The sequence below is a fragment of the Mastacembelus armatus genome, chromosome 20 (genome assembly GCF_900324485.2).
Source record: "Mastacembelus armatus chromosome 20, fMasArm1.2, whole genome shotgun sequence".
In the NCBI taxonomy this organism is placed as follows: domain Eukaryota; kingdom Metazoa; phylum Chordata; class Actinopteri; order Synbranchiformes; family Mastacembelidae; genus Mastacembelus; species Mastacembelus armatus.
Genome location: NC_046652.1, coordinates 1016503 through 1041875, shown reverse-complemented (window position 1 = coordinate 1041875; position 25373 = coordinate 1016503). Strand labels below are relative to the sequence as shown.

Sequence of the window (25373 nt, the reverse complement as noted above, 5' to 3'; positions counted from 1 at the left end):
CGAATCTATTTTGTAGCTGTACAGTTGGTTCCATAGGAGTTTGATTGGTCCTTTTCCCTTTAGCTGTTATCCATGGCTGTGCTTTCCTCTGCACAAGCTTTCTACGAAGGGGAGTTTCTCAGAGAGTCCATGGCAGAGACAGCAGGTCTATTATGTCCTGAGAGCAAAAACTCATTTGGAAAAATGAGCTTATCACAGGGACCCGCCGTGTTGGACTAATGGACGCAGACTTAGCAAGCTAAAGAAAAAAGCAGAGTCATTTCCATTATATTCCTTGGCCCTGGACGAAAGTCAGGACATAAAAGACTCAGCTCAGCTTTGGATTTTGATCAGAGGGATTTGTTGAGGAGGATGATAATGCTGGCCAGTCTGTCGCATCACAGATCTCTTGGCGCTGAGTTCTGCCTGTTGCTTGTCCTCTCATGTCAGAGGGAAGTGATTTAGTCTTTGGCTTTGCTCCAAGAGGGTTCTAGGGAGGACTGATACCAGTAGTTTTATTTACCGGGACACAACTGTCCTGTTGCTCGGTCTTGTTAATGCTAGTTATCTGTATACTAGCATGCTCCTGTCTGCTACTATGGTAGAGTGGTAGAGTCCTCTGACGGGCTGTCCTCTTTCCCAGATAGTCCATTTATCTCCACGTACATCTCTAACCTTTGCACTTTAGTTTCCAGCATAGTGATTTTCTGTAGGCGTTTGCTGTGATCGTCCTCAGAGAAGGGAGGCATGGTTGATCAAAAATAAAAGTAAAAATAAAGTCCTCACTAAAATTCCAAGTCCAGTTAAAAAAGGGGTAAAATAATGTTAAAAAGTGTATTATAAAATCATTGGGTAAGAATAAATGAAGTAAAAAGGAATAAAAGCAAAGTAAAACTGGCAGAAGCAGGAGCAAGCAGAAGAGCTTCTGCACTCTTCAGAACCAGGAAGCACTCCAGCACCACAGGGAATCAGGGCTCTGAGTTAAAGTTAAACAAAGACAAAAGTGAAATTTTCCTTCTGGGCCCTGAACTAAAGCGAGAAATGATAAGTAGTAAAATGAGAAATCTGAGTCCAGCAGTAAAAACAGGGGTCTCCAGTCTGGGTGTTATTATAGACTGATTGAAGTTTGGTCTCATAGAAAGAAAAGCAGTCAAACAGCTTTTTATCATCTTAGAAATGTCAGCAGAGCGTTTCCCTTTTTATCTCAACATGACACAGAAAAAGTGGAAACAATCAAAGAGTGTGTCTTAGGGAGGAAGACATGACTGTGGAAAATCTCTGTCGCAACTTTCAGGTAAAGAAAAGTCATTTGAAGTAGAGTCCACAACGCAGCTAGTCCTGCTACTGGGTCCTCATTGGCTATCATCAGCCTTAGTTCAGGTGTGAAGTTAATGGAAGTGCTATTCATTTTTCTACACATTTAATTTTATTATTCATTATTATTACTCTATTTTTTTTTTTTTATTGTTTTGAAAAATGGCGTATTGCTCTGGTCGACAAAAACTAATATTGAAATACAAGCCATTTCTTTTTTTCATGGGTCTAAAGGGGATCAATGAAATTTAACAACTGCTTTGATTTTCTTTCTCTATGTAACAAAACAAAACACACAATAACAAAGAGATAAAAACGGAACAAGGGCTGTATTTCAATTTTTTTAACTTTGGGATTTTAAAACAAAAATCAAATAACCAGTGTTTTTTATTTTTTTAATATCTGCTGTTGGACAGAAAATCCAAAGACTGAAAGATTCACAGACCATGTAGTCCACCATCCAAATATTAGGAGTATTATATACTGTATGTGTGGCCTAATAAAGTACTTTTAGTGTAAATATAAGATTCTTGGATATTTGTACTTTGTCCAAACTCAGTCACATCAATCATCATCTCCACATATGAATTTGATCAAAGCCTACAAATCAATCAGTAACTGGTCCCAATGAAAACAAGAGGTTGGACTTTTCTCAGCTTGGTGTAACTGTTACTGACTGTCCACACGGTGGCGCCACACACAGCACAAACAGCCACTATAATGTTTTCAATGTGCTAATGAAGCTCCAGATGATTTGTGGAATAAAGGCAGGTGATCAAATCCAGATACATAGGCTAGTCTACATTACATTGGCAGTATATGGCAGTTTGCCTTCAAATGTGAAGCTCTGGTCTCCAGTTGTGCAGCAGGTTCACATCCACACAAAACCTTTGCTGCTCTGCTGATTTCCAGAATAATCAATTGTTTCATGAGCTCATGAGTCTTTCCATGAAACACAACAACTAAGAAAATCAAATTAAAGCTCCTTCTGCTAAAGCAGCTGTAAATCTGTGCCTCATCTGGAGTTACAACAAGCAAAGAGACACAAAGACACACAAAAGATCAATAATCACGTTTCTCAGATCTTAAAATCCCATGTGACCCTTCTGTTCATATCACATGTAGACTAGTCTTTTTAAGTCCCTCCCCAGTCACATGGATTGTGAATTCTGTTGTGATAAAAGTAAAGTCTAGTCAACCAACATTAGTTTTCTTCTTACCGGTCTCTGTCTGTCTGTCTGTATCTATCTATCTATCCATCTATATCCAGCCATCATCTCATGTTTTTGGGTCTATCAGACTAGTGCCCTAGATAAACCCTACCCCCGTTTTGCTGTTGCCATCTGCCGGCTTAGTTTGGAGCCGGACCCCCTCATCCATCCATGGTGGACCCGGCCGAGTGTACTATTAAGGTGGTGTGTGGTTTCAGACCGCTGAACAGCTCGTTGGTGGCCCAGGGGGACAAGTACATCCCTAAGTTCCAGGGGGAGGACTGTGTACAGATCTCAGTGAGTGTGTGGCTCAGCAGATAAACTTGTTCCTGTTTTCATTCAGTGAAACTCAGTAAATACTCTTCTAATGTTCTGACTTCGTCCTGATGTGGCCTGAGTGTAGATGAATGAGAAACCAATGTGGGATCAGGCTGCAACATAACAACACTGAAAAAAGTGAAGGGGGTCTGAATCCTTCCTGAATGCACTGGACCTTCATTATGTTGATGGATTTGACTTGAAATGTAACGTCCTCTGGTATTAAATCCTCTTTGATAGAGTCGCTGAGGTGGCACAGCAAGAGAACCTGCCTGTGAAGAAGATAAAAACGGAAATATTACACTCCCATTGATTCAAGTTTCCATCTTTGAGTAATTTATCTTTGGAATCAGAAAATATGAGTTTAAACATTTATGCATTGGACTGAAATCTGGAGTCAAGATGGGATTAATTAGATGAATCTGATTCCAAAGTGACATGTTAGAAAACCTGCGCGTTTGGTTAGTAATTGTACCAGTCAACAAAACTCAACATCCCACCTGTCTATTTGAATTGCTCACATGCAGTGGACTAATGAGGGCTGTGGCCATGTGGACGTTCTTGATGGTGTGTGTTACTGCTACGTACTTATCCCAACTTCCTCCTCTTCACAGGGTAAACCATATCACTTTGACCGAGTGTTCCAGTCCAGCACGACTCAGGTGCAGTTCTACAATGCTGTGGCTCAGAGGATTGTCAGAGGTGAGTTATCCAACAGAACAGATGCAGCTTCAGTAGCTCACACATTAAAACTTAGGAAGTATAAGCCCAGACCTTCATACTAAAAGTCTTATTTCATTGGTTCTTGTCTTGGTGTCCACAGATGTTCTGGAGGGATACAACGGAACAATATTTGCTTATGGCCAGACATCCTCTGGCAAAACACACACAATGGAGGCAACTTAAAGCTGTTGTCATTTCCACTACAAATAACTACATTGCTTCAGATTTTTGCTGCTCTACTCATTTTGTTTTCATCATTTTCTCATGAAGGGGAAACTTCACGATGCAGACATGATGGGAATAATTCCCAGAATTGTACAAGATCTTCAACTACATTTATTCCATACATGAAAACTTAGAGTTTCATATCAAAGTATGTGTTCTGTCTTCATCTGGCCCTCATTGGCTTTTAAATGACAACAGGTCCATGTCACAGTATTGGTTGGGTTTCATTAGGGAATTTGAGTTCACAGGTTTCATACCTTGAAATATATATGGACAAAATCAGGGACCTGTTGGATGGTATGTAATGTTTTCTTATGGCTTGTTGAAACACTAACGCAAACATCATGATTAACTCCCATCTAATCTTTAGTTGGACTTTTTGCAGTATCAAAGACCAACCTTTCTGTTCATGAGGACAAAAACAGAGTGCCCTATGTCAAGGTGAGACATGTGGATCATTTTAGAACTAGTTTTAAAAATATTTGTAGCTGCACTTCTGTTTTTGTTCCACAGTCCTACAGTCTCAACTTCAACCAGCTGCAATTTACAAACATTATTTTTTTATGTTTCATATTATACCTGACTATTGTTTTTAGATCATTAGATACAGGACGATTATTTCAAAAATACTAAGAAAATGAAGTAACAGGAAAAAGACACATTGATAAATTTCATGATGCAGTGTGTGATGACCTGCTAAGACTTCTCTCTCTGTAAAGCTGTACTGGGGCTGTTGGACACAGGGTGTCCTTGTGATGTCTGTGTGTCCTCAGGGCTGCACTGAGCGTTTTGTGTGCAGTCCTGAGGACGTCATGGACACTATAGATGAAGGAAACAACAACAGACATGTGGCTGTCACAAGGGAGTTCATACCCTGAGCCTTTAATGCTGCTGGTCCTCAGCATAGGTGGACAGTAATGAAGTAAATGCACCTGAGTACTGTGTTTAAGTACAGTTTTTGAGAGCGTGTACTTTACTTGAGTAGCATTTTTTAGGGAAACGTATTATTTTGACTCCACTACATTTGAAAGACAAATATAATACTAAATATAAAATAATAAAAAGGTTGTTTGATTTCATTGAAACTGTTCCACCTCTGTCTTTAAATCTACAGTGACTTCTGCTGAAAAGTGATGTAAAACAACACTGGTGCTTTTGTTTATTCACTATATTAGATTTTGTATAGTGGCATAGATGCACAGACACTCAGAACTCATAATGCATAATAATAATTCAATATGGAAGATTCACTTTCAGTGGAATTATTAAATATACATCAACTCTGTTTTTTGAAAGAAAATCCCTGATTCCAACAAAGACTGAGTTTCAAAGATAAAATAGAGACTTTAGCAGGAATAGTTTTTAAAGGACTTTTCTAGTGACAATTCATGATTTAGCAGGTTTCACATTGAGTTCAGTTTATTTCCACACAATATCCACACAGTACACAGTATGTCAGAAAGGTTTGGGAGAGTTGCAGTGGAACAGCTTCATATGTGATATGATTCAATGTTATGAGTTCTCACATTCCTTGAGTAGAAATACTTTGACTAATTGTAAAAATACTCTCCTACAAGTTTAAGTCCTGCCTTCAAAATTTGAATTCAGTAAAAGTACACAAGTATCTGCATTCAAATAGATTTGAAGTAGTAAAAGTAGTCATTATGCAGAATGGCATAGGGACTACGCCAACTACTATGATCAGATAAATGCAGTGCAGTAAAAAGTACAGGTTCATCTCTGAAATGTCCTGATGTGAAGTAGCAGTAAATATGAATACTCAGGTAAAGTACAAATACCTCAAATACCTGACCAAGTGCTGTATTTAGTTTCAGCCACTAGATGGAGACACAACATTGTGGTTTTATGTCATTTTTCTTCTCCCTGAACTTATTTTGTATCTTTTTGTGTCATTGTTCATCTGTTTATTGTTGTTTTGCATCTTTTGTGGTTTTGACCTGAGCTCTGTGACTTTCAAACTAGTCTGATGTCCCTTCATACAGAGACACAGGCCCAAGGGCCCCTGAGCTCTCAGGCCCCTGGTTAATCCAGCCCTGATTATTAGACAGTGTCCAGCTGCAGCTCTATGGACTCTGGGCTCCTAATACACACAGATAAACACATTTGAATGACATTCAATAAATAGACACTTTCTATGTGATATTTTGTGAAGCTGAACTTTGGAGAATAAACCTCATTTTAGCCAAACAAAGCAGTGTAGAGTGTGATCTCTAGTCCCAACTCTGTCTGTCACATATATGAGAACCTGTGCTTATGTCATTATATGCAACATTGGCCTGTGACAGATGGTGATTGTTTCTGCTGTGGTCTTTTTATCAGTTAGAAAGAAAACAACTGTGTTGTCAGTCTTTGACCATGTTTAAAGTGCATTCATTTATGCAAAGCTTGGCTTGATTGATTCCATAGACTTTCTACATGTGGCCAATTATATTTGGACACTAGAGCCTTTTCTAACCAGTTAAATATGAAACATAACTGTGGTTTTTGTTAAACATGTTCTCTGTATATAATGTTGGGATCCTGGTAGGAAATGTAAAGAAAAAGCTGCATCTGTGTGTGTGTGTGTGTGTGTCTTGATTGTCTTCTGAACAAAGGTGTGTCCTCAGCCTAAACTGTTTCCTCGTACTCTTCTCACTTGTTCACACCTCCTGAATCACACAGGTGATTTCCAGTAAATGGAAAGGGGCGGGGCCACCGTGAGTAACCAATCAAAGCACAGAGGCTGCAGCTGTTTGATCAGAAAACATTGGAAGAGGACAGAGGACACCTGGAGACCTGTGAGTACTGATCCAATTTTATGTTTACTGTACAGACTTTATAAGAGTCATGTGATTTATCAGCCTGATAGAAAGTGAAAGTGTAACTCTGACACATCTGGATCTGGATTTAAAAGGGGTGAGGGTGGTCTCTGGTCTGTCAGTGTCTTGTGATGTCAGTGATGTCAGTAACTCTGACACATCTGGATCTGGATTTAAAAGGGTGAGGGTGGTCTCTGATCTGTCGGTGTCTTGTGATGTCAGTGATGTCAGTAACTCTGACACAGCTGGATCTGGATTTAAAGGGGTGAGGGTGGTCTCTGGCCTGTCAGTGTCTTGTGATGTCAGTGACGTCAGTAACTCTGACACAGCTGGATCTGGATTTAAAGGTTTGATCTGTTTTGTTTCTTTTCAGTCATTTTGTAGAGGTGAGAACTCTGACACAAAACATGTTATTGTTGTTGTTGTTATTGTTGTTTTTATGTAATAATCTAAAAATATTATGTCAGACCTTCTTGGGGGGTCAGGTTCTGGTTGGTGGGCCCAAAAATCAGCCTTAAAGGTCCAGCACACCTACAGTAAAATATTCCAAACGACATGACTGCCTCATTGCCAAGTCATACAGCAATTTGAAATGACAGTCATCAAGTATGTGCCCTCACATCTGTGTGTGTCTGTGGCTGTTGGTTAATGTGTGTTTGGCTGGGACTGACCTAAACACGCTGGTCTAACTTCATTCCAGGACCAGGAGCGTCTTCAGTCTGACACTGAGGCTCTAACCCTCACTGACAGTCTCAGATAAACACTAATGTTGTTACTGCAGGGTTTGTCCTGAAGCTTCAACAGGAGAGTCAGGGACCAGACAACAAGGAGGCTCATCAGGCTTCACTTCATTCATGACAGAGGAGCCACTGTCTTTGACTCAGACTTAGGCCTGGACCACAGACAGTAGAAGCAGCTTCATCAAGTCAACTTTTCTGTCAACAAAGTGAAACTGTCAAACAGCAAATTCACCTACACATCTGTTCTTGTTACAGCTGAAGGTCAGTGGTCAGCTTTGAAAGGAATGAAGTCTTAGAATAATTCAATTGACCGCAATAGAATAGAGACATGTCTTTGGTAGGTTGTCAGTCAGTAGAATCTATGCATGTGTTTGAAAAAGGGCCCAAATCCTCCACTGTCACTGTCATTGTTGAGACATATGAGGAGTCGATGGAAACACACTAAATATCTGATTCTTTGTTAGTTGAACTAATTGTGTTTTAGATCCAAACTAATGTGACAACCTGACATTCATTGTCTTTGCAGCCCTGGTACAAATACTGCAGGGTTGGATCAGGTTTGTTATCAGCAGACTGAACCTGCCTCTTTGCATCCTGATCCACTGCTGGTCTCTGGACTGAACATCCCCATAACATAAAGACAGGGACTGTGTCAGTGAGCTGGGAGCCATTCTGAGAACTTCCTGTAATGTTGTTGACTTCCTGTTTGTCCACAGAGAAGAAGAAGGAGGAAACAGGAAGTGGGAAGCAGGGTGAGTGTTAATATGACACCTGCACATATTGATCCATCTCATTGATGAATGTTGTTGTTGTTGAATCAAACTAATGTCCAATCAATAAGAAGCTGCTGCCGTTACAGCGGGACAACTGACTTGGTTTGTTCCTCTGGTCTCCAGGGTCCCTGGATTCCCTCTCAGACCCTAGAAGATGAGTCTTTGTGGGAGGGAAGAGGAGGACAGACCAGGGTCTGCAGGATCCAGCTGTCTATCCATGAAGAGAGACTGGTCCAAAGATCTTCCTCCAGGCTTCAGTCTGGAATCTAGACTCTCAGACCCTAAGTAAGGTCCTGTCGTATACTCTACTAAGTGTGGACTACTGAGTTGTGGTGTTAGTCATGAAGACCTGGAACAGTCTATGACTTTAAAGTGTCTGCGGGTATATTGAAATGAATAAATAGCAGACCATGATAAGAGACTCAGCAAAACCTGTGGAGCTTTAAAGGTGGTCTGTGGAAAACTGTACAGCTAGTAGCTGTGGCTCCACTGAGGTTTGCTGCACAGATGCATTTGTTTGTTGACCAGCTGTTGCTCTCCAAACTATGGATTTAGGATTCTGTGTCCCCCAATGAAGCACTGACAGCAGATGAACGACCATTTCCAACCAGATATCTGTAGTTTGAAACAAAGATCAAGTTCCTAGTAAATAAAGAGAAAACCATGCAGAATAATGACACAGGTTCTTGTTGTCCTAAGTTAACATGCTATTTAATATTTGTCTTTTTGAACAGAGTTAACATCCAACTGGTTTGAAATGTTGTTTTCCATGAAACATGTTGGATCAGTTGGAATAGTTTTTGAAAAAAGAAAGGTGGAAATAATGAATAAAGTCAATGTGCAAACTAAAGAAAGCCCCCACAGACCCTGAAGAAGAAGGATTCAGAAGTGAGGACAGCAGAAGAAGAGAGGAGGAGGGTTTGGAACATTCATGGCCAGGAGAAAATACTGGGAGCCAGTTTCTCTAAAACTGTGGGACTGGAGGAAGCACAGCCACAGCATCAAACACTGAACATGTTAAGGGGCTGTTCCCCCTAAGCCCAGTGGGAACCTCAATATGAAAAAAATAAGTAAAGGCCAGAGCTTCCTGTGATGGTGAATCATTCAAATGATACCAAATGAACTTGTTCCAAAGCAGCAAAGAGCTTTATCAGTTCAGTTCAGAGACCAATGTTCATCAGGCCAAAAAGAAAAAGTTTGCATCCCCTGACTTTGAAATAGCAAAAAGACTCCAACACAGATTTTCTTATCACTTTAATATAGGAACATTTGGACCAGCTGAATGTGCATTGATGACAAATCTGGGTTTCTTTCCTTTCAAAGTAAGAGCATGGTTTGCACTTTACATTTCACTTGAAAGACTGAAACAGCAGCTGGAATAAGGGTCAAAACAGGACTTTGATCCATTCAGCATAACGACCACAATCATCTTTATTGTCTCATATATCAAATAACAAATAGTGGACTAGAGGACTGAAGAGGTCTCTGATCCACTGACTTTGTTTTAGACAGTATGACGTCATGATCAGATCCTGATCACAGGCCGTGTTACATCTGACATCTGCCCTTACAGGTATTGATACATGTCAAATATTTGTCCTTTCTGCAGACAGAGACCAGGTTCTCTACGATCCAGCTGTCTGTCTATGAAGCGTGACCAGTCTAAAGATTTTCCTATTTTCTTCAGTCCTGAACCTGGACCTTCTGACCCGCAGTAAGAGTCTGTTTCTATTGTAAAGTGAAGATGTTTCAACTCTTAGACAGATTTGAAGGAATCAGGTAGATACCAGGGACCAGAGTCCAAAAACTCTGTGTTCACACAAACACCTCCTACAGCTGGAGGTGTTCCAGGCGACTGTATGTGTCCAACTACAGACCTGGATGGACTTATGCAGGTCCACAAAACACAAATGACAACCTGTGACCCTTGACTTCTACACACATGTCTTCACAGAGAGAAGAACAGTGGAATTACTGTGGAGGAGCTCTGGTCCTGTCAGAGCAGCACTGTCCAAAGTAAGACTGTCCATCTGTCTGCTGATGTCCTGCTCTCTGAAAACAGGATGTCTTGTTTCATCCTGTGGTTGTTCTCTCACACAGTATCGACATTTAAGATGATTAGAAACATCACAAAAACCTTTTCTGCCCTCAGATTCTTTCTCTAGTCTCAGTGTTTCTTGTTTTCCAGTGGTCTCTGGTCTGCAGAAGGTTTTAGATCAACATAAGACCAGTCTGAGGATGAGATGTGAATGTGTGACTGAAGGACCTGATCCAACAGGAAGTGGAACCCTCCTCAATAGGATCTACACTGAGCTCTACATCACAGAGGGACTGAGTGAAGAGGTTAATACCCAACATGAGGTCAGACAGCTGGAGACTACCTCCAAGATGGAGACCCTCCATGACACTCCAATCAAGTGCCACGAGATTTTTAAAGCCTCCCCTGACCAGCAGAGACCCATCAGAGTGGTTCTGACCAACGGCGTCGCTGGTGTTGGAAAGACCTTCTCAGTGCAGAAGTTCAGTCTGGACTGGGCAGAGGGCTCAGAAAACCAAGACGTCAGTCTGCTGGTCCTGCTTGCGTTCAGAGAGCTGAACCTGATCAAAGATGAGCAGATCAGTCTTCTCAGGCTGCTCCATGTTTTCCATCCAACATTACAGAAGGTCACAGCAGAGCAGCTGGCTGTCTGTAAAGTTCTGTTCATCTTTGATGGCCTGGATGAAAGCAGACCTTCACTGGATTTCAACAACAGGAAGGTGGTGTCTGATGTCACACAGGAGGCCTCAGTCACCGAGCTGCTGACAAACCTCATCCAGGGGAATCTGCTTCCCTCGGCTCTGGTCTGGATAACTTCTCGTCCTGCGGCGGCCAATCAGATCCCTCCTACATGTGTGGACAGGCTGACAGAAGTCCGAGGCTTCACTGATGCCCAGAAGGACAAGTACTTCAGGAGGAGGTCCAGGGATGAAGAGCTGTCCAGCAGAATCATTTCACACATCAAGGCATCCAGGAGCCTCCACATCATGTGTCAAATCCCGGTCTTCTGCTGGATCACTGCTACAGTTCTGGAGCACATGTTGACCACAGAGCAGAGAGGAGAGCTGCCCAAGTCCCTGACTGACCTGTACTCACACTTCCTGCTGGTTCAGACAAACAGGAAGAAGCACAAGTACCATGAGGGACATGAGACGATGGAGGCTGACAGGGAAGTTCTTCTGAAGCTGGGGAGGCTGGCGTTTGAACATCTGGAGGAAGGAAACATCATGTTCTACCAAGAAGACCTGGAGCAGTGTGGTCTGCATGTCCCAGAGGCCTCAGTGTACTCAGGAGTCTGTACAGAGATCTTCAAAACAGACGGTGTGATCTTCCAGAAATCAGTCTACTGCTTTGTTCATCTGAGTGTTCAGGAGTTTCTGGCTGCAGTCTATATGGTCCACTGTTTCACCGACAGGAAGACAGAGGTACTAAAAACGTTCCTGGGGGAAAAGTACAAAAGGTCTTCTCTGAGTATGTTACTGAGAAGAGTCATGGAGAAATCCCTAGAAAGTAAAAGTGGCCACCTGGACCTGTTTGTCCGTTTCCTTCATGGCCTCTGTCTGGAGTCCAACCAGAGAGTCTTAGGAGGCCTGCTGGGTCAGACAGAGATCAGTCCAGAAACCATCCAGAGAGCCATCAACAGCCTGAAGAAGATGAACAAAGATGATATCTCTCCTGACAGAAGCATCAACATCTTCCACTGTCTGATGGAGCTGAATGACCACTCAGTCCATCAGGAGATCCAAGAGTTCCTGAAGTCAGGGAACAGATCAGAGAAGAGACTCTCTGAGATCCAGTGCTCAGCTCTGGCCTACATGCTGCAGATGTCAGAGGAGGTTCTGGATGAGTTGGACCTGAAGAAGTACAACACATCAGACCAGGGACGACTGAGACTGATTCCAGCTGTGAGGAACTGCAGAAAGGCTGAGTAAGTCCAGATGTACCCAAGTGAAAAAATATATGTTTTTGTATATAAATACTTTGAAATACTTGAAGTTGTGTTAAAATGAATTTGCTGGAAGCTGCACTATAAATCTGCTTTAGTACATGAAAAACATATTTTTCACATATTATTGGGTACTTCTGCTGCCCAAAATACTACTATTAAAATATACATAAAACGTTTGAAGTTTACTTGTTGAAATGACATTAAACTGATAGACTTTGAGCCAAAGTAAATGTACTTGAAATATACTCTGAACTCATTTTAACTATTGTACTATACAATAGAATGAGGTTTGAAATGTGAAAAAAGTATGCAAAGTACATTTTTCAAAGTATTTCAGTATTTGTTGTGAAAATGAGCCACTGACTTTGTGTTAAATTGCAACCAAGTTGAACATATTGCATTAAAAGACACAATGATATTGGATTGATATTCCTAGTAAATATAAGTACACTATAAGCATCATTGTGTGTTTAATAAATACACCAACAATGCCCTCTGAATGGATTCTCCAAACACTGAGTCTGAAATGTAGATACTTTACTTAGATTCCAGTCAAATGATGTTGGACTAAAAGCACTACTTCCTGTTAGCATGTTCTCAAATGCTCTTACTTTGAAAAGCCCAGTGCACTTTGAAGACGTTCTAAAATGATTGAAAATAATCTGAACTCCTACACAAAGTCCAAAACACGTCAGTCCAACAAATATTGATTTGAACTCTAACACTATTAAATCCAGCCATTTAAGGGCTTTGGAACAAAACAAGTCATTCAAGGTAACAACAATAACAATAAACAGGAACAACAGTTTGTGTTTTCTATTAGTGAGGTCAAAGTATTATTTGGCTGCACCACTATGGGACTAAAATGGATTTTAGTGATCTTCAGGATTCTGCATAGTTCTCAGAAGAATTCTGTCCAAACATCCAAAATACATGAAGTAAATATGCAGTGCGAAAGAGTATTTTGAAGTGAAACTTTGTACACAGGAATTAGACCACTTCCAAGAGTACACTTTACCACAGCCAGGAACACGTACATTGTGTACTTTAAATAAGTATACTGAAATATAGCTAAAGTTAAATGGAGGCATTGTGTTATATTTTGAAGAGAATGACACAATTTGAAGTAAAAACACAAACCATGAACAGACTTTTGGAAACTATCACTAAATATACTTTAAAATATGTTGAAAGTAAAGTGCACTTTGAAGAAATCTGCTAAATGAGTAATGAAGTAATGATATCATTTCAATAATATTTGCAAACACTTACTTTGAATCTGCTTTTTTTGTCTCAGTAACTCTTTGACTAATCTTGTACTTTGTAGACTCCCCAAAAATGTACTTTTACTACGTTTCAACACAAGCACAAATACACTTGGTAAAATGTGTGAACACACTTTATCTGCTAAAAGTAGAATTGAAGTCTGAAACAATAGATTGATTTTTCACTTGGGTGATCATCACCATATTGTTCCTCTTGTTTATTGTGATAATGACAGCAGCTGGATTTTGTCCCAGATGTTCTTGAGCTGTTCCAAATGGTGTCAGTCCAAAAGCTGCAGATGTTCCTGTTGTTTTTTTCTATCTGTCCAGTGAATGAACACAGTTCTTCTTTTTCTTTCCAATGGTTTTTCCATGGGACACATTTTTCTTCTGTTTCTCTTCACACACTGATGTTTTTCTGCCACATGTGAACAAATGTCCAACATTGGAATAAACGGGGACAGGCCTGTTGTGGAAGTTCCAAAGGAACTCAGTTTTCTCTGCTTCCTGTCCAAGATGAAAGCAGAACAAAGATGAAGCGTGTGCAGTGTGTCAGAGTGAGAAGAATTCTTATTTCATGTCCAACCCACTGAGAGAAGATCAGCTGAACCACTGATGTGAAGACACAACAGGACATGTCCCTATTTGACATCAAGTGATTCAACTCAATATATTGTCCATCCATCCATCCATCTTCTTCCGCTTATTCGGGGGCCGGGTCGCGGGGGCAGTAGCCGAATCGGGGATACCCAGACTTCCTTCTCCCTGGACACTTCCTCCAGCTCTTCCGGGGGGACAGCCAGGAGACATAGTCCCTCCAGCGTGTCCTGGGTCTTCCCCGGGGTCTCCTCCCGGTGGGACATGCCCGGAACACCTTCCCAGGGAGGCGCCCAGGAGGCATCCAAAACAGATGCCCAAGCCACCTCAACTGACTCCTCTCGATGTGGAGGAGCAGCGGCTCTACTCTGAGCTTCTCCCGGGTGACCGAGCTCCTCACCCTATCTCTAAGGGAGCGCCCGGCCACCCTGCGGAGGAAGCTCATTTCAGCCGCTTGTATCCGTGATCTTGTTCTTTTGGTCATGACCCAGAGTTCATGACCATAGGTAAGAGTAGGAACGTAGATTGACCGGTAAATCGAGAGCCGATTTTAATGATCCCGGACGAGCCCCCAAATCTATGTTACGACCGGCCTAGTGGTTACCGGTACGTAACACGATGTGGAGTTTCCTCCACAACTCTCCCACTCTCAATAAACTCCAGCAACACTAATCACACTTAACGTAAGTCATTTATTTTACGAATAACGTAGATTAAATAACTTAAACAATCATTGAAGCCCAGAACAAATAACAAACAAAAACGCTAAACTAGCCCTACTATATTCTAACAAAAGAAACCAACAAAAATACAGGTTCTCTTCCCTGGTCTCCTAACCAAAAAACAGGAGAAAACGTAAATAAAATAACTAGGCTTCATCCACAATGAAGAAATAATTGGTGCTCAATTTTTACAGTGCGTGGGATTTCACAAACATCCCTACTCAAAGTATACTAAGACTATAACTAACAATAATGTCCGGCAACAATAATGTTCGAGCGGCTTCCAACTAACACTGAGTTACTACGACAAATGCTGGTTTGGGAGTGGCAGAGATGGGAGAATAGCTCTCTCAAACTGCAGTCAGTGGGCTTCTTATAGTCATCCCGGAAGAGCTCAATCAATCCAGGAACACCAATGGACCAGCCAGCCGTTTGAATGGACCAATCACGGGAATCCACCTATACTCCACGCACACTCCTTTCTCTCTCACACACATACACATACACACCAAGAACTGGGGAGGAGAGATCTAACAACAAACAACCCACACACAACAAATCACATACCTAATGACCCAGGGTCATAACAGGACCGGTACACCGACCGCATTACTGCAGCCGATGCCCCGATCCATCTGTCAGTCTCGCGCTCCGTCCTTCCCTCACTCATGAGAACAAGACCCCGAGATACTTACATTGTTCCTCCTGGATCCGAGGTTCGACCACCGGCTGGATCCTCCTCTCCAGCACCCTGGCATAGACCTTCCCCGGGAGGCTGAGGAGTGTGATCCCTCTATAGTTGGAACACACCCTCCGGTCCCCCTTCATAAAAAGAGGAACCACTACCCCGGTCTGCCAATCCAGGGGTACTGTCCCCGACCACCACGCGATGTTGCACAGGCGTGTCAGCCATGACAGCCCAACAACATCCAGAGACTTGAGGTACTTGATGCGGATCTCATCCACCCCCGGTGCTTAACCACTTCGGCTTGGGTGATGGATGGATCAGCCTCCGAATCCCCGGCCCCTGCTTCCCTTATGGAAGACGTGTTGATGGGATTGAGGAGATCCTCGAAGTATTCCTTCCACCGTCCAACAATATCCCCAGTCGAGGTCAGCAGCTCCCCACTTCCACTGCAAACAGTGTTAGTAGAGCACTGTGTCCCCCTCCTGAGGTGCCGGACGGTTTGCCAGAATCTCTTCGGGGCCAACAGGCAGTCTTTCTCCATGGCCTCACCGAACTCCTCCCATACCCGAGTTTTTGCCGCCGTCACTGCCTGGGCTGCAGCACGCTTGGCCTGGCGGTACCTGTCAGTTGCTTCGGGAGTCCCACAAGCCAACCAAGCTCGGTAGGACTCCTTCAGCTTGATGGCATCCCTTACCTCTGGTGTCCACCAACGGGTTCGGGGATTGCCGCCATGACAGGCACCCGAAACCTTACGGCCACAGCTCCTAGCCGCCGCATCGACAGTGGAGATGGAAAACATGGCCCATTTGGACTCAATGTCCCCAGCCTCCCCTGGGATCTGGTAGAAGCTCTCTCGGAGGTGTGAGTTAAAGACTCCCCTGACAGCGGGTTCGGCCAAACATTCCCAACAGACCCTCACAGTACGTTTGGGCCTGCCAAGTCTGTCCCGCTTCCTCCTCCGCCAGCGGATCCAACTCACCACCAGGTGGTGATCAGTTGACAGCTCTGCCCCTCTCTTCACCCGAGTGTCCAAGACATACGGTCGAAGGTCAGATGACACGACTACAAAGTCGATCATTGACCTCCGGCCTAGGGTGTTCTGGTGCCATGTGCACCCTTATGCTTGAACATGGTGTTCGTTATGGACAAACTGTGACTAGCACAGAAGTCAAACAACAGAACACCACTCGGGTTCGTATCGGGGAGGCCGTTCCTCCCAATCACGCCCCACTGTTTCACTGTTGCTGCCTATGTGAGCATTCAAGTCCCCCAACAGAATTATGGAGTCCCCGGTAGGAGCACCTTTCAGCACCCCCCCGAGAGACTCCAAAAAGGCCGGGTACTCTGGCCGAATCAACAGTGAGAGACCTATCCCCGACCCGAAGGCGCAGGGAAACGACCCTTTCACTCTGGGGGGAAAACTCCAACACGTGGCGGCTGAGCTGGCCACCTCTCACCGTGAGCAACTCCAGAGTAGAAGAGAGTCCAGCCCCTCTCAAGGAGCTGGGTTCCAGAGCCCAGGCTGTGCGTGGAGGTGAGCCCGACTATCTCTAGTCGGTATCGCTCAACCTCCTGCACGAGCTCAGGCTACTTCCTCCCCAGTGAGGTGACATTCCACGTCCCTAGAGCCAGTTTCAGCATCCAGGGATCGGGTCGCCGAGGTCCCCGTCCTCGACCACTGCCCGATCCACTAGGCACTGGCCCCTTATGGATCCTCCTGCGGGTGGTGGGTCCACAGAAGGGCGACCCCAAGTCACTCTTTCGGGCTTTGCCCGGATGGGCCCATGGGGGGAGACCCAGCCACCAGGCGCTCGCTAACGGGTCTCAAACCCAGGCCTGGCTCCAGGGTGGGGCACTGGCTTCGCCATGCCGGGCGACGTCACGGTCCTCGATTTTCGCTTCATAAGGGGTCACTGAACCGCTCTTAGTCTGGTCCGTCACCTAGTACCTGTTTGCCTTGGGAGACCCCGCCAGGGGCATGTAGCCCCGGACAACATAGCTCCTAGGATCATGGGGCACTCGAACCCCTCCACCACGATAAGGTAGCGGTTCAAGGAGGGGTCAATATATATTGACTCAATATATTGTCTCTGTCATAATAACAGCTTTTCTAATATATGTGTCCTCACAGACTTTCTGGCTGTGGACTCTCAGAGACTCACTGTGACGTCGTGGCGTCAGCTATGAAGTCCAACCCCTCCCATCTGACAGAACTGGACCTGAGTAACAACTGGGACCTCCAGGATCCGGGAGTGCAGCAGCTGTGTTGTGGACTGCAGAGTCCACAATGTAGACTGGAGACTCTGAGGTCAGTTCACTGATTGTTACTATTGTAGATCTTAGATGTTGAATCCACAGCTAAAGCTCCTGTGAATGTTGGTTGTTCCATTCAGTGTTTTCATTGTTCTTCTATTCTAAGCAGACTAAGAATGATCCCTTCAGTTTCACTTCATTTCACTGAGCTGTCTTCAATAATGTGTGTTCACTCCCATTCTACTTTTGGGAACTCTGGGAACCACAAGTAGACCTGCACTCTGAGCGAAGTGCTCTATTGTGAAAATATGGTACTATGAGGTCTTTAAGGTATGAAGGTGCTTGATCATGAAGGGATTTGTATGTGCGAAGAAGGATTTTCTATTCTGGATTTTACAGGGAGCCAATGAAGAGAAGCTAATTTAGGAGAAATATGATCTCTCTTGCTAGTTCCCGTCAGGACTCTGGCTGAAGCCTTCTGGATTAACTGGAGGCTTTTTATGGAGTTACTGGCACATCCTGATCGTAATGAGTTACAGTAATCTAGCCTTGAGGTACCAAATGCATGGACTAGTTTTTCTGCATCATTTTGAGACAGGATGTTCCTAATTTTGGCAATATTGCGTAAGTGAAAGGAGGCAGTTCTAGAGATTCGTTTTGTGTGAATTAAAGGACATGTCCTGGTCAAAAAAGAACTCCAAGGTTTTTCACAGTAGTGCTGGAGGCCAGGGCTATGCCATCTAAAGTAGCTATATTGTTGGAAAAGCTGTTTCTGAGGTTTTTAGGCCCAAATACAATAACTTCTGTTATCGCTGAGTTTAAAAGTAGAAAGTTACTGGTCATCCAGGCCTTTATGTCCTTATGTCCATCCAGGTCTTTAAGACACACCTGAAGTCTGGTTAAGTGGTTTGTGTGTGTGTCATCTGCATAGCAGTGGTAATTAATAGAGTGCTTGCTAATAACATTGCCTAAAGGAAGCATGTATAAGGTGAACAGAATCAGTCCTAGCACAGAACCTTGTGGAACTCCATAACTAACTTTTGTGCGAGTATCAAGCATTTCACGCAGTGAGGCTACAGCACTGTCAACAACATAATCAACTTGGTATGGAGTGAGATTGAGGCAGCCGCCCTCCACTGTGTTGGCACATGGCATAGATAAATAAAGATGGAATCATTTTCTTAAATTTATTAACAGCATTGTCAGATAAACATCTTCTGTGGTGTAATTTTCTTCCAAATGCTGCATGATCCATCATCTTAAATTCAAAAGTTATTAAAGAATGATCTGACAAAATAGGATTTTGGGGAAAAACTATTAAATGTTCAATTTTGATGCCATAGGTCAGAACAAGATCAAGGGTGTGATTGAAACAGTGGGTGGGCTCGTTAACATTTTGAGTGAAACCAATTGAATCTAATATTGAATTAAATGACACAATGACAAGTAGAACTGGTTTTTGTGTTTTCCAGTTCAGATGTGAAACACTAAGAGTTAGGCTCTCAAATAAGTTATAACTGTTCTGGGGATGAAAGTTTAATAATAAGTATGAGTGGAAGATTGCAGCTACTCCTCCACCTCGACCTGTGCTTCATGGAACATGACAATTTTTATGACTGAGGGGGTTGATTCATTTAGACGGACATATTCATCCTGCTGCAGCCAGGTTTCAGTAAGACAGAGTAAGTCAATGTGGTGATCAGTTATCAAATCATTTACTAACAGAGATTAAGATGAAAGAGACCTAATGTTTAATAATCCACATCTGACTGTTTTGTTTTTCTGCTCAATAAAAGGAGTGGTCTTAATTTTTATTAGGTTTTTATGAATAACTCCTCTTGTGTTAACTTCTGATTTATATGATTTAGATGTTCGAGGAGCAGACACAGTCTTAATGTGGTTTGAGGGGGGTGACGGCTCTAAGGAAACTGCAGAGAGGCGTTTAGGACTAAGTCTCTGTGTCCTGGTCCGAACTCTGGATTGTCAAACTTTAGGTTGGCTAATAAACTCAGCACCATCCAAAGTGGGATGGATGCCGTCCCTCGCTACCAGACCGGGTTTTCCCCAGGAAGTGGCCCAATTGTCTATGAAGCCCACATCGTTTGCTGGACACCACCTAGACAGCCAGCGACGGAACAACAACATGTTGGTCAGATTGGGGAGGGGTCCAGAGAAAACTACGGAGTCTGACATTAATTTGGCAAAGTTACACGCCGACTCAACATTAATTTTAGTGACCTCCGATTGATGTAATCGGGTGTCATTGCTGCCAACGTGAATAACAATTTTTCCATATTTACAATTAGCCTTAGCCAACAGCTTCAGGTTTGATTTGATGTCGCCCGCTCTGGCCCCAGGAATACATTTGATTATGGTCACTGGTGTTTCTAGCTTCACGTTTCTGATTATGGAATTGCTAATTATCAGAGTCGGTTTCTCAGCAGGTGTGTGGAAAAAACAGGCAGGTCATGAGCCGTAGGCTTCTGCTTAGGAGTATGTTTCCATCGACTGTCACCCAATAATTGTCTGGGCTGCTCTGGAGCTGCCTAACAGCTAACAGACTATTAACTACTAACTAACTAACTACTATTAACGGAACCTGAGCTTGGTGGCTCCAAACCTGCTAACGGGGCTGGGCTAGCTGGCTTTTGTTCAAATGTCCATAGTCACACTTCCAAATCAGTGATCCTCGCCACCAAAGCTAGTGGAACCCTACACTTATTACAAGTATCATTATCACCAAAGGAGGCAGAAGAATAACTAAACATGTGGCACACCGAGCAGGAGAGAGAGAAAGAGGAAGAAGCCATGCTACTAGCTAGCTAAGCTAAATGATAGGCTAACGACTGCTAGGTCTGGAAATAGCAAGAAGTACTGGACAAAATAGAAAGGTGCAACAGAAAGTGAATTCTCTTAACAGGAAACAGCATCACCTTCTTGCACTGCCACATAGCCCAACAATATGTCAATATTGGACCAAACTAATATCTGACATCCTCCTGAGAGCCAGAAGGAAAAAGGTTGGAATATTTCCATTTTGGAATAGAAGTGAAGACTTTGGGACATGAGAAACAAAGTCCTATTTCTTTTTGGGGAATAACACGTCCCTGTAGTGGACATTGGGTCTTGCTTTGTCCCAAAAACCACACAATAAGCATCAGTTTGCTGACGATAATGTTGGATTTTCTCTGCATTTCTATCTGATTTTTCTCACTTGATGAAACTCAGAAAAAACATATGACACAGTCAGTTGTCAACAATCTATGAATGGGATTCCAAAGCTTCTGTTTAGTGGCCAATGACACAGTGGGGATCAGTCCCAACACAATGACAAGATCTGGTCTGTGCATTGGGACTGGGCCATTAGAAAGCAGCTCTCAGCCTGTTGTCATTGCCAAGGCCTCAAATCCTGATACTGTGTGAAGAACCTTTGAGTAGTTTTTATTCCTGAACTGAAGCCACCAGCTTTTGGTCCTGACACTGTCCACCCAGTTTGTTCCCAAATCCAAATCTCATTGTGAAGAGCAAATTGTCACGGTTCGGTCAGGCTCCCCCCTCAGACAATTACTTCAATCCGCTTCACCTGAGTCCTCACCGCGATCACCTGCACCTCATTACCACAGCCACACATATAAGCACTCTCCTCATTCCCCGTATTGTCCGATCTCGTAAACATGACGTGAACCTTACTCCCGCTAGCTGAAACAAAGCTACGATTCTCCTATTCCTGTTTCCTTGGTTTTCCATTTGTTCCAGTTTTATGTATCCCTGTGTTTTCTGTTCTTACCAGGCTCTCCATTTCCTTGACCAGCGTGCTCCCTGTATTAATAAAACGTCTAAGTTACTTCACTTACCTCTGAGTCAGCCTGCATCCATTACACAAATCCACAGTGTCTCTATAAAGTTGATCCCATAGAAATGAAAGCACATGTGGAGCACAGAGACACACAGATGAAATCATGTGTCCAGGTGGTTGAGCTGTGTTTAGTGTCTGAGCTGCTGCTGCTGCTGCTTTACCTCTGTGCTGTGCTGAGGCTGCAGCCAATAAAGCCAGAGAAGAAGATGCAGAGAGGGAAGAGACAGGAGACAGGAGAGCCTGGGGGAGCTTCCTTGGCTCAGATAGAATAAGGAGGAACAATTCAATGCATTGTTTTGCTGCACTTTGGAACTGTGTCAACAAACTTTAAGCAGGAAACTTTAAAGCTGCACAGTGACAGTATGAGCCATCAACTAGATTGATTCTGCTGTTGGCTGGAAAGCAGCTTCTCTTCCCATGTGCTGACAATAATATCATGATATAGTCAGACTATTATTACTATTATTTTGACTCTTCTCATATTGTTCTTCTTCATTATTATCATTCTACATTTCCCTTCAGGGATTAATCAAGTTGATCTCATCTCATTATTCTAATGAAAATAAGAATTGTCATCATCATTATCACCATCCTCATTGTCATCAACATCAGTGTCACATTGGATCTCCTTCTTTGCTTCTTTATTCAGGTTGTGGAAGTGCAGGCTGTCAAAGACCAGCTGTGGTTACCTGTTCTCAGCTTTGAAGTCCAACCCCTCCCATCTGAGACACCTGGACCTGAGCTACAACAACCTGGAGGATCCAGGAGTGCAGCAGCTGTGTGGTGGACTACAGAGTCCAGACTGTAGACTGGAGACTTTGAGGTCAGACCCCATGTTTAGGTTGTGTGCTGAGATGAATGTGATGTGAAAGTTGTGCTGACACTAAACTGCAGACATGAGGCTGATATTAGACTGATCCACACTGAGGATCTTCATGGGAAAGGCTGTTTTCCCTCTCAGAGAAATGTGGCTGCACAACATGAGTTTGTATAGATCAGGGGTGTCAAATTTACAGCCCGCGGGCCAGATCAGGCCCGCAAACGGGTTTAATCCGGCCCGCGAGATGATTTGAAGTTTAAATCAGCTGCAATTTTTCAATGAAAGAAACTGCTGTTCTAAATGTGTCCACTGGTGTCACAATAGCAATTATGTTAAGCAGGCAAATTGTTTATACCGGGGCTGAGCAAGTAGGCCTATACCTGTCAGCTGGCCCGGAGCTAGCTGCCTTGTCGGTCCGGTCCGGCCCACTTGGGAATAGATTTTCCTCCATATGGCCCCTGAAGTAAAATGAGTTTGACACCCCTGGTATAGATGGAGCCACAGGTGGAGCTGGCAGAGTTTCAGAGCTGAAGTCACTCCGTCTTTATTGAAGCAGCAGCATGTTGGCATTCATATTAATGACAGCTCTTTGTCCCTTTTTGGATGGGACTGCTTTGAACCTGCATCCTGTTGGCTTCAGCTGTTTGGAGTTTCCACTTTCTAAACTTCTACTTTCTAAACCTTCTTCAGCTCTGAACACATTCTGAAACATTCAACACTTTCAAGCAGGAACTTTGGTTTCTAACATCACATCTTTGGTTCTTTATTCAGGTTGAGGAGCTGCAGGCTGTCAAAGACCAGCTGTGGTTACCTGTTCTCAGCTTTGAAGTCCAACCCCTCCCATCTGAGACACCTGGACTTGGGTGACAACAACTTGCAGGATCCAGGAGTGCAACAGCTGTGTGGTGGACTGCAGAGTCCAGGCTGTAGACTGGAGACACTGAGGTCAGTTCACTGAGTGTTTGTTACTATTGTAGATCTTTAGTGTTCAATTATTGTTTGAACTCAGTGTTTGCACAGACATAACTTCTATTGAAGTCTCACAGAAAGTTGGTCTCATTGTGTCTAAAGAGTCACATGTGTCAGCAGAAAATCCTCTGAACTAATATTTGTTGGAAATGGATCCGGTTTCTTTGATGCAGTAGAAATATTTCTTTGATCATTGATATTGATGGTTGAGAACACACACAGACAGGTGTGTTTCCATCACTTCAGAGGACATTCCATTGACTTCCTGGAGACAAAGCTCACTTGTTGGGAGTCCCAGTTAGTGCAGCCTAATAATCCCTCATTCAGTCAGTTGAAATGGACAAAGTCCTCATTGTGCTGCTTAGTGTGCCTGTGTGAACCACACTGAGCCTGGAGAAAAGACAACAGAGCAGTGAATTATCTGCAGAGCTCCGAGTGAAGATTGGAGTCAACCCAGGCTCAGATTCATGGCTACAATTCCATGTTCAGAGATCTTGATGTTCCTGTGGTCACCAGCAGGCTCTGACCCAGTGTGGACCTGAACAGGGGTCTGAAGGTTGTGCTGCCATTTGGACGATGTCTGTAGAAGGCTGACATTCTGATGATCCACAGTAACAGAAGGACAAAGTCCCTCTACTCATTTTAGAGAAAATCACGTTGATTCAGACACATCTGATTAATTATCAATGATTTGATCTCCATCATTGATTCTTTATTCAGGTTGTGGGGATGCAGTTTGTCAGAGACCAGCTGTGGTTATCTGGTCTCAGCTCTGAAGTCCAACCCCTCCCACCTGAGACACCTCAACCTGAGTCTGAACGACCTGCAGGATCCAGGAGTGCAGCAGCTGTGTGGTGGACTGCAGAGTCCAGACTGTAGACTGGAGACTCTGAGGTCAGACCCCATGTTTAGGTTGTGTGCTGAGATGAGTGTGATGTGAAAGTTGTGCTGACACTAAACTGCAGACATGAGGCTGATATTAGACTGATCCACATTGAGGATCTTCATGGGAAAGGCTGTTTTCCCTCTCAGAGAAATGTGGCTGCACAACATGAGTTTGTATAGATGGAGCCACAGGTGGAGCTGGCAGAGTTTCAGAGCTGAAGTCACTCCGTCTTTATTGAAGCAGCAGCATGTTGGCATTCATATTAATGACAGCTCTTTGTCCCTTTTTGGATGGGACTGCTTTGAACCTGCATCCTGTTGGCTTCAGCTGTTTGGAGTTTCCACTTTCTAAACTTCTACTTTCTAAACCTTCTTCAGCTCTGAACACATTCTGAAACATTCAACACTCTCAAGAGGAACTTTGGTTTCTAACATCACATCTTTGCTTCTTTATTCAGGTTGATCAGCTGCAGGTTGTCAGAAACCAGCTGTGGTTATCTGGTCTCAGTTCTGAAATCCAATCCCTCCCATCTGAGAGAACTGGACCTGAGTCAGAACGACCTGCAGGATCCAGGAGTGCAGCAGCTGTGTGGTGGACTGCAGAGTCCAGACTGTAGACTGGAGACACTGAGGTCAGTTCACTGAGTGTTTGTTACTATTGTAGATCTTTAGTGTTGAATTATTGTTTGAACTCATAACTTTTTTGAAGACATAACTTCTATTGCAGTTGATTTTCTTTTCCTGTCTTTGGATTTTTCTGAGGCTAAATTCAGTCTCCATCTTTGATTGTTTGTTCAGGTTGATTGGCTGCAGTTTGTCAGAGACCAGCTGTGGTTATCTGGTCTCAGTTCTGAAGTCCAAACCCTCCCATCTGAGACACCTGGACCTGATGGGAAACAACCTGAAGGATCCAGATCTGCAACAGCTGTGTGATCTTTTCCAGATTCCAGACTGTAGACTGGAGACTCTGAGGTCAGTAGAGTTCTGGAGTCAGTTCAATGGTGCTTTCAGCAGGATTGGACTAAACCCAGTCAGTATCAAAGCAACGATCCAGGATTTCCTTTAAAGCTCCAACTTGTCAGTGAAGCTGTGAGAGGAGAACAGGGACAGGCTTCAGGATTGGACAGAAAGACAGAGAGAGAGACAACAGTCAGTCAATCAGATCAGCCAGAAGCTTGTTGTGATTATGTGTTTGAGTTGATGTGAAGACGACTGTTGCTGATGAAGTGA

At 43.5% G+C, this 25373-nt stretch overlaps 1 protein-coding gene across 1 annotated transcript in view; it reads left to right on the top strand.

Annotated features, from left to right (window-relative positions):
- LOC113121952 (NACHT, LRR and PYD domains-containing protein 12-like) overlaps positions 1–25373 on the top strand; it is a 36048-nt gene that overhangs the window by 8014 nt on the left and 2661 nt on the right. The window contains exons 2-17 of the mRNA XM_026292845.1: positions 3437–3524; positions 3646–4211; positions 6453–6568; positions 7371–7590; positions 8046–8081; positions 8226–8387; positions 9712–9816; positions 10057–10118; positions 10291–10684; positions 11261–12067; positions 17492–17668; positions 22119–22292; positions 23061–23234; positions 23979–24152; positions 24602–24775; positions 24942–25115. Coding sequence (XP_026148630.1) covers positions 8257–8387; positions 9712–9816; positions 10057–10118; positions 10291–10684; positions 11261–12067; positions 17492–17668; positions 22119–22292; positions 23061–23234; positions 23979–24152; positions 24602–24775; positions 24942–25115 — 2546 coding nt within the window. The 5' untranslated portion in view covers positions 3437–3524; positions 3646–4211; positions 6453–6568; ... (1 more) ...; positions 8046–8081; positions 8226–8256. The remainder of the gene's footprint in view (positions 1–3436; positions 3525–3645; positions 4212–6452; positions 6569–7370; positions 7591–8045; positions 8082–8225; positions 8388–9711; positions 9817–10056; positions 10119–10290; positions 10685–11260; positions 12068–17491; positions 17669–22118; positions 22293–23060; positions 23235–23978; positions 24153–24601; positions 24776–24941; positions 25116–25373) is intronic.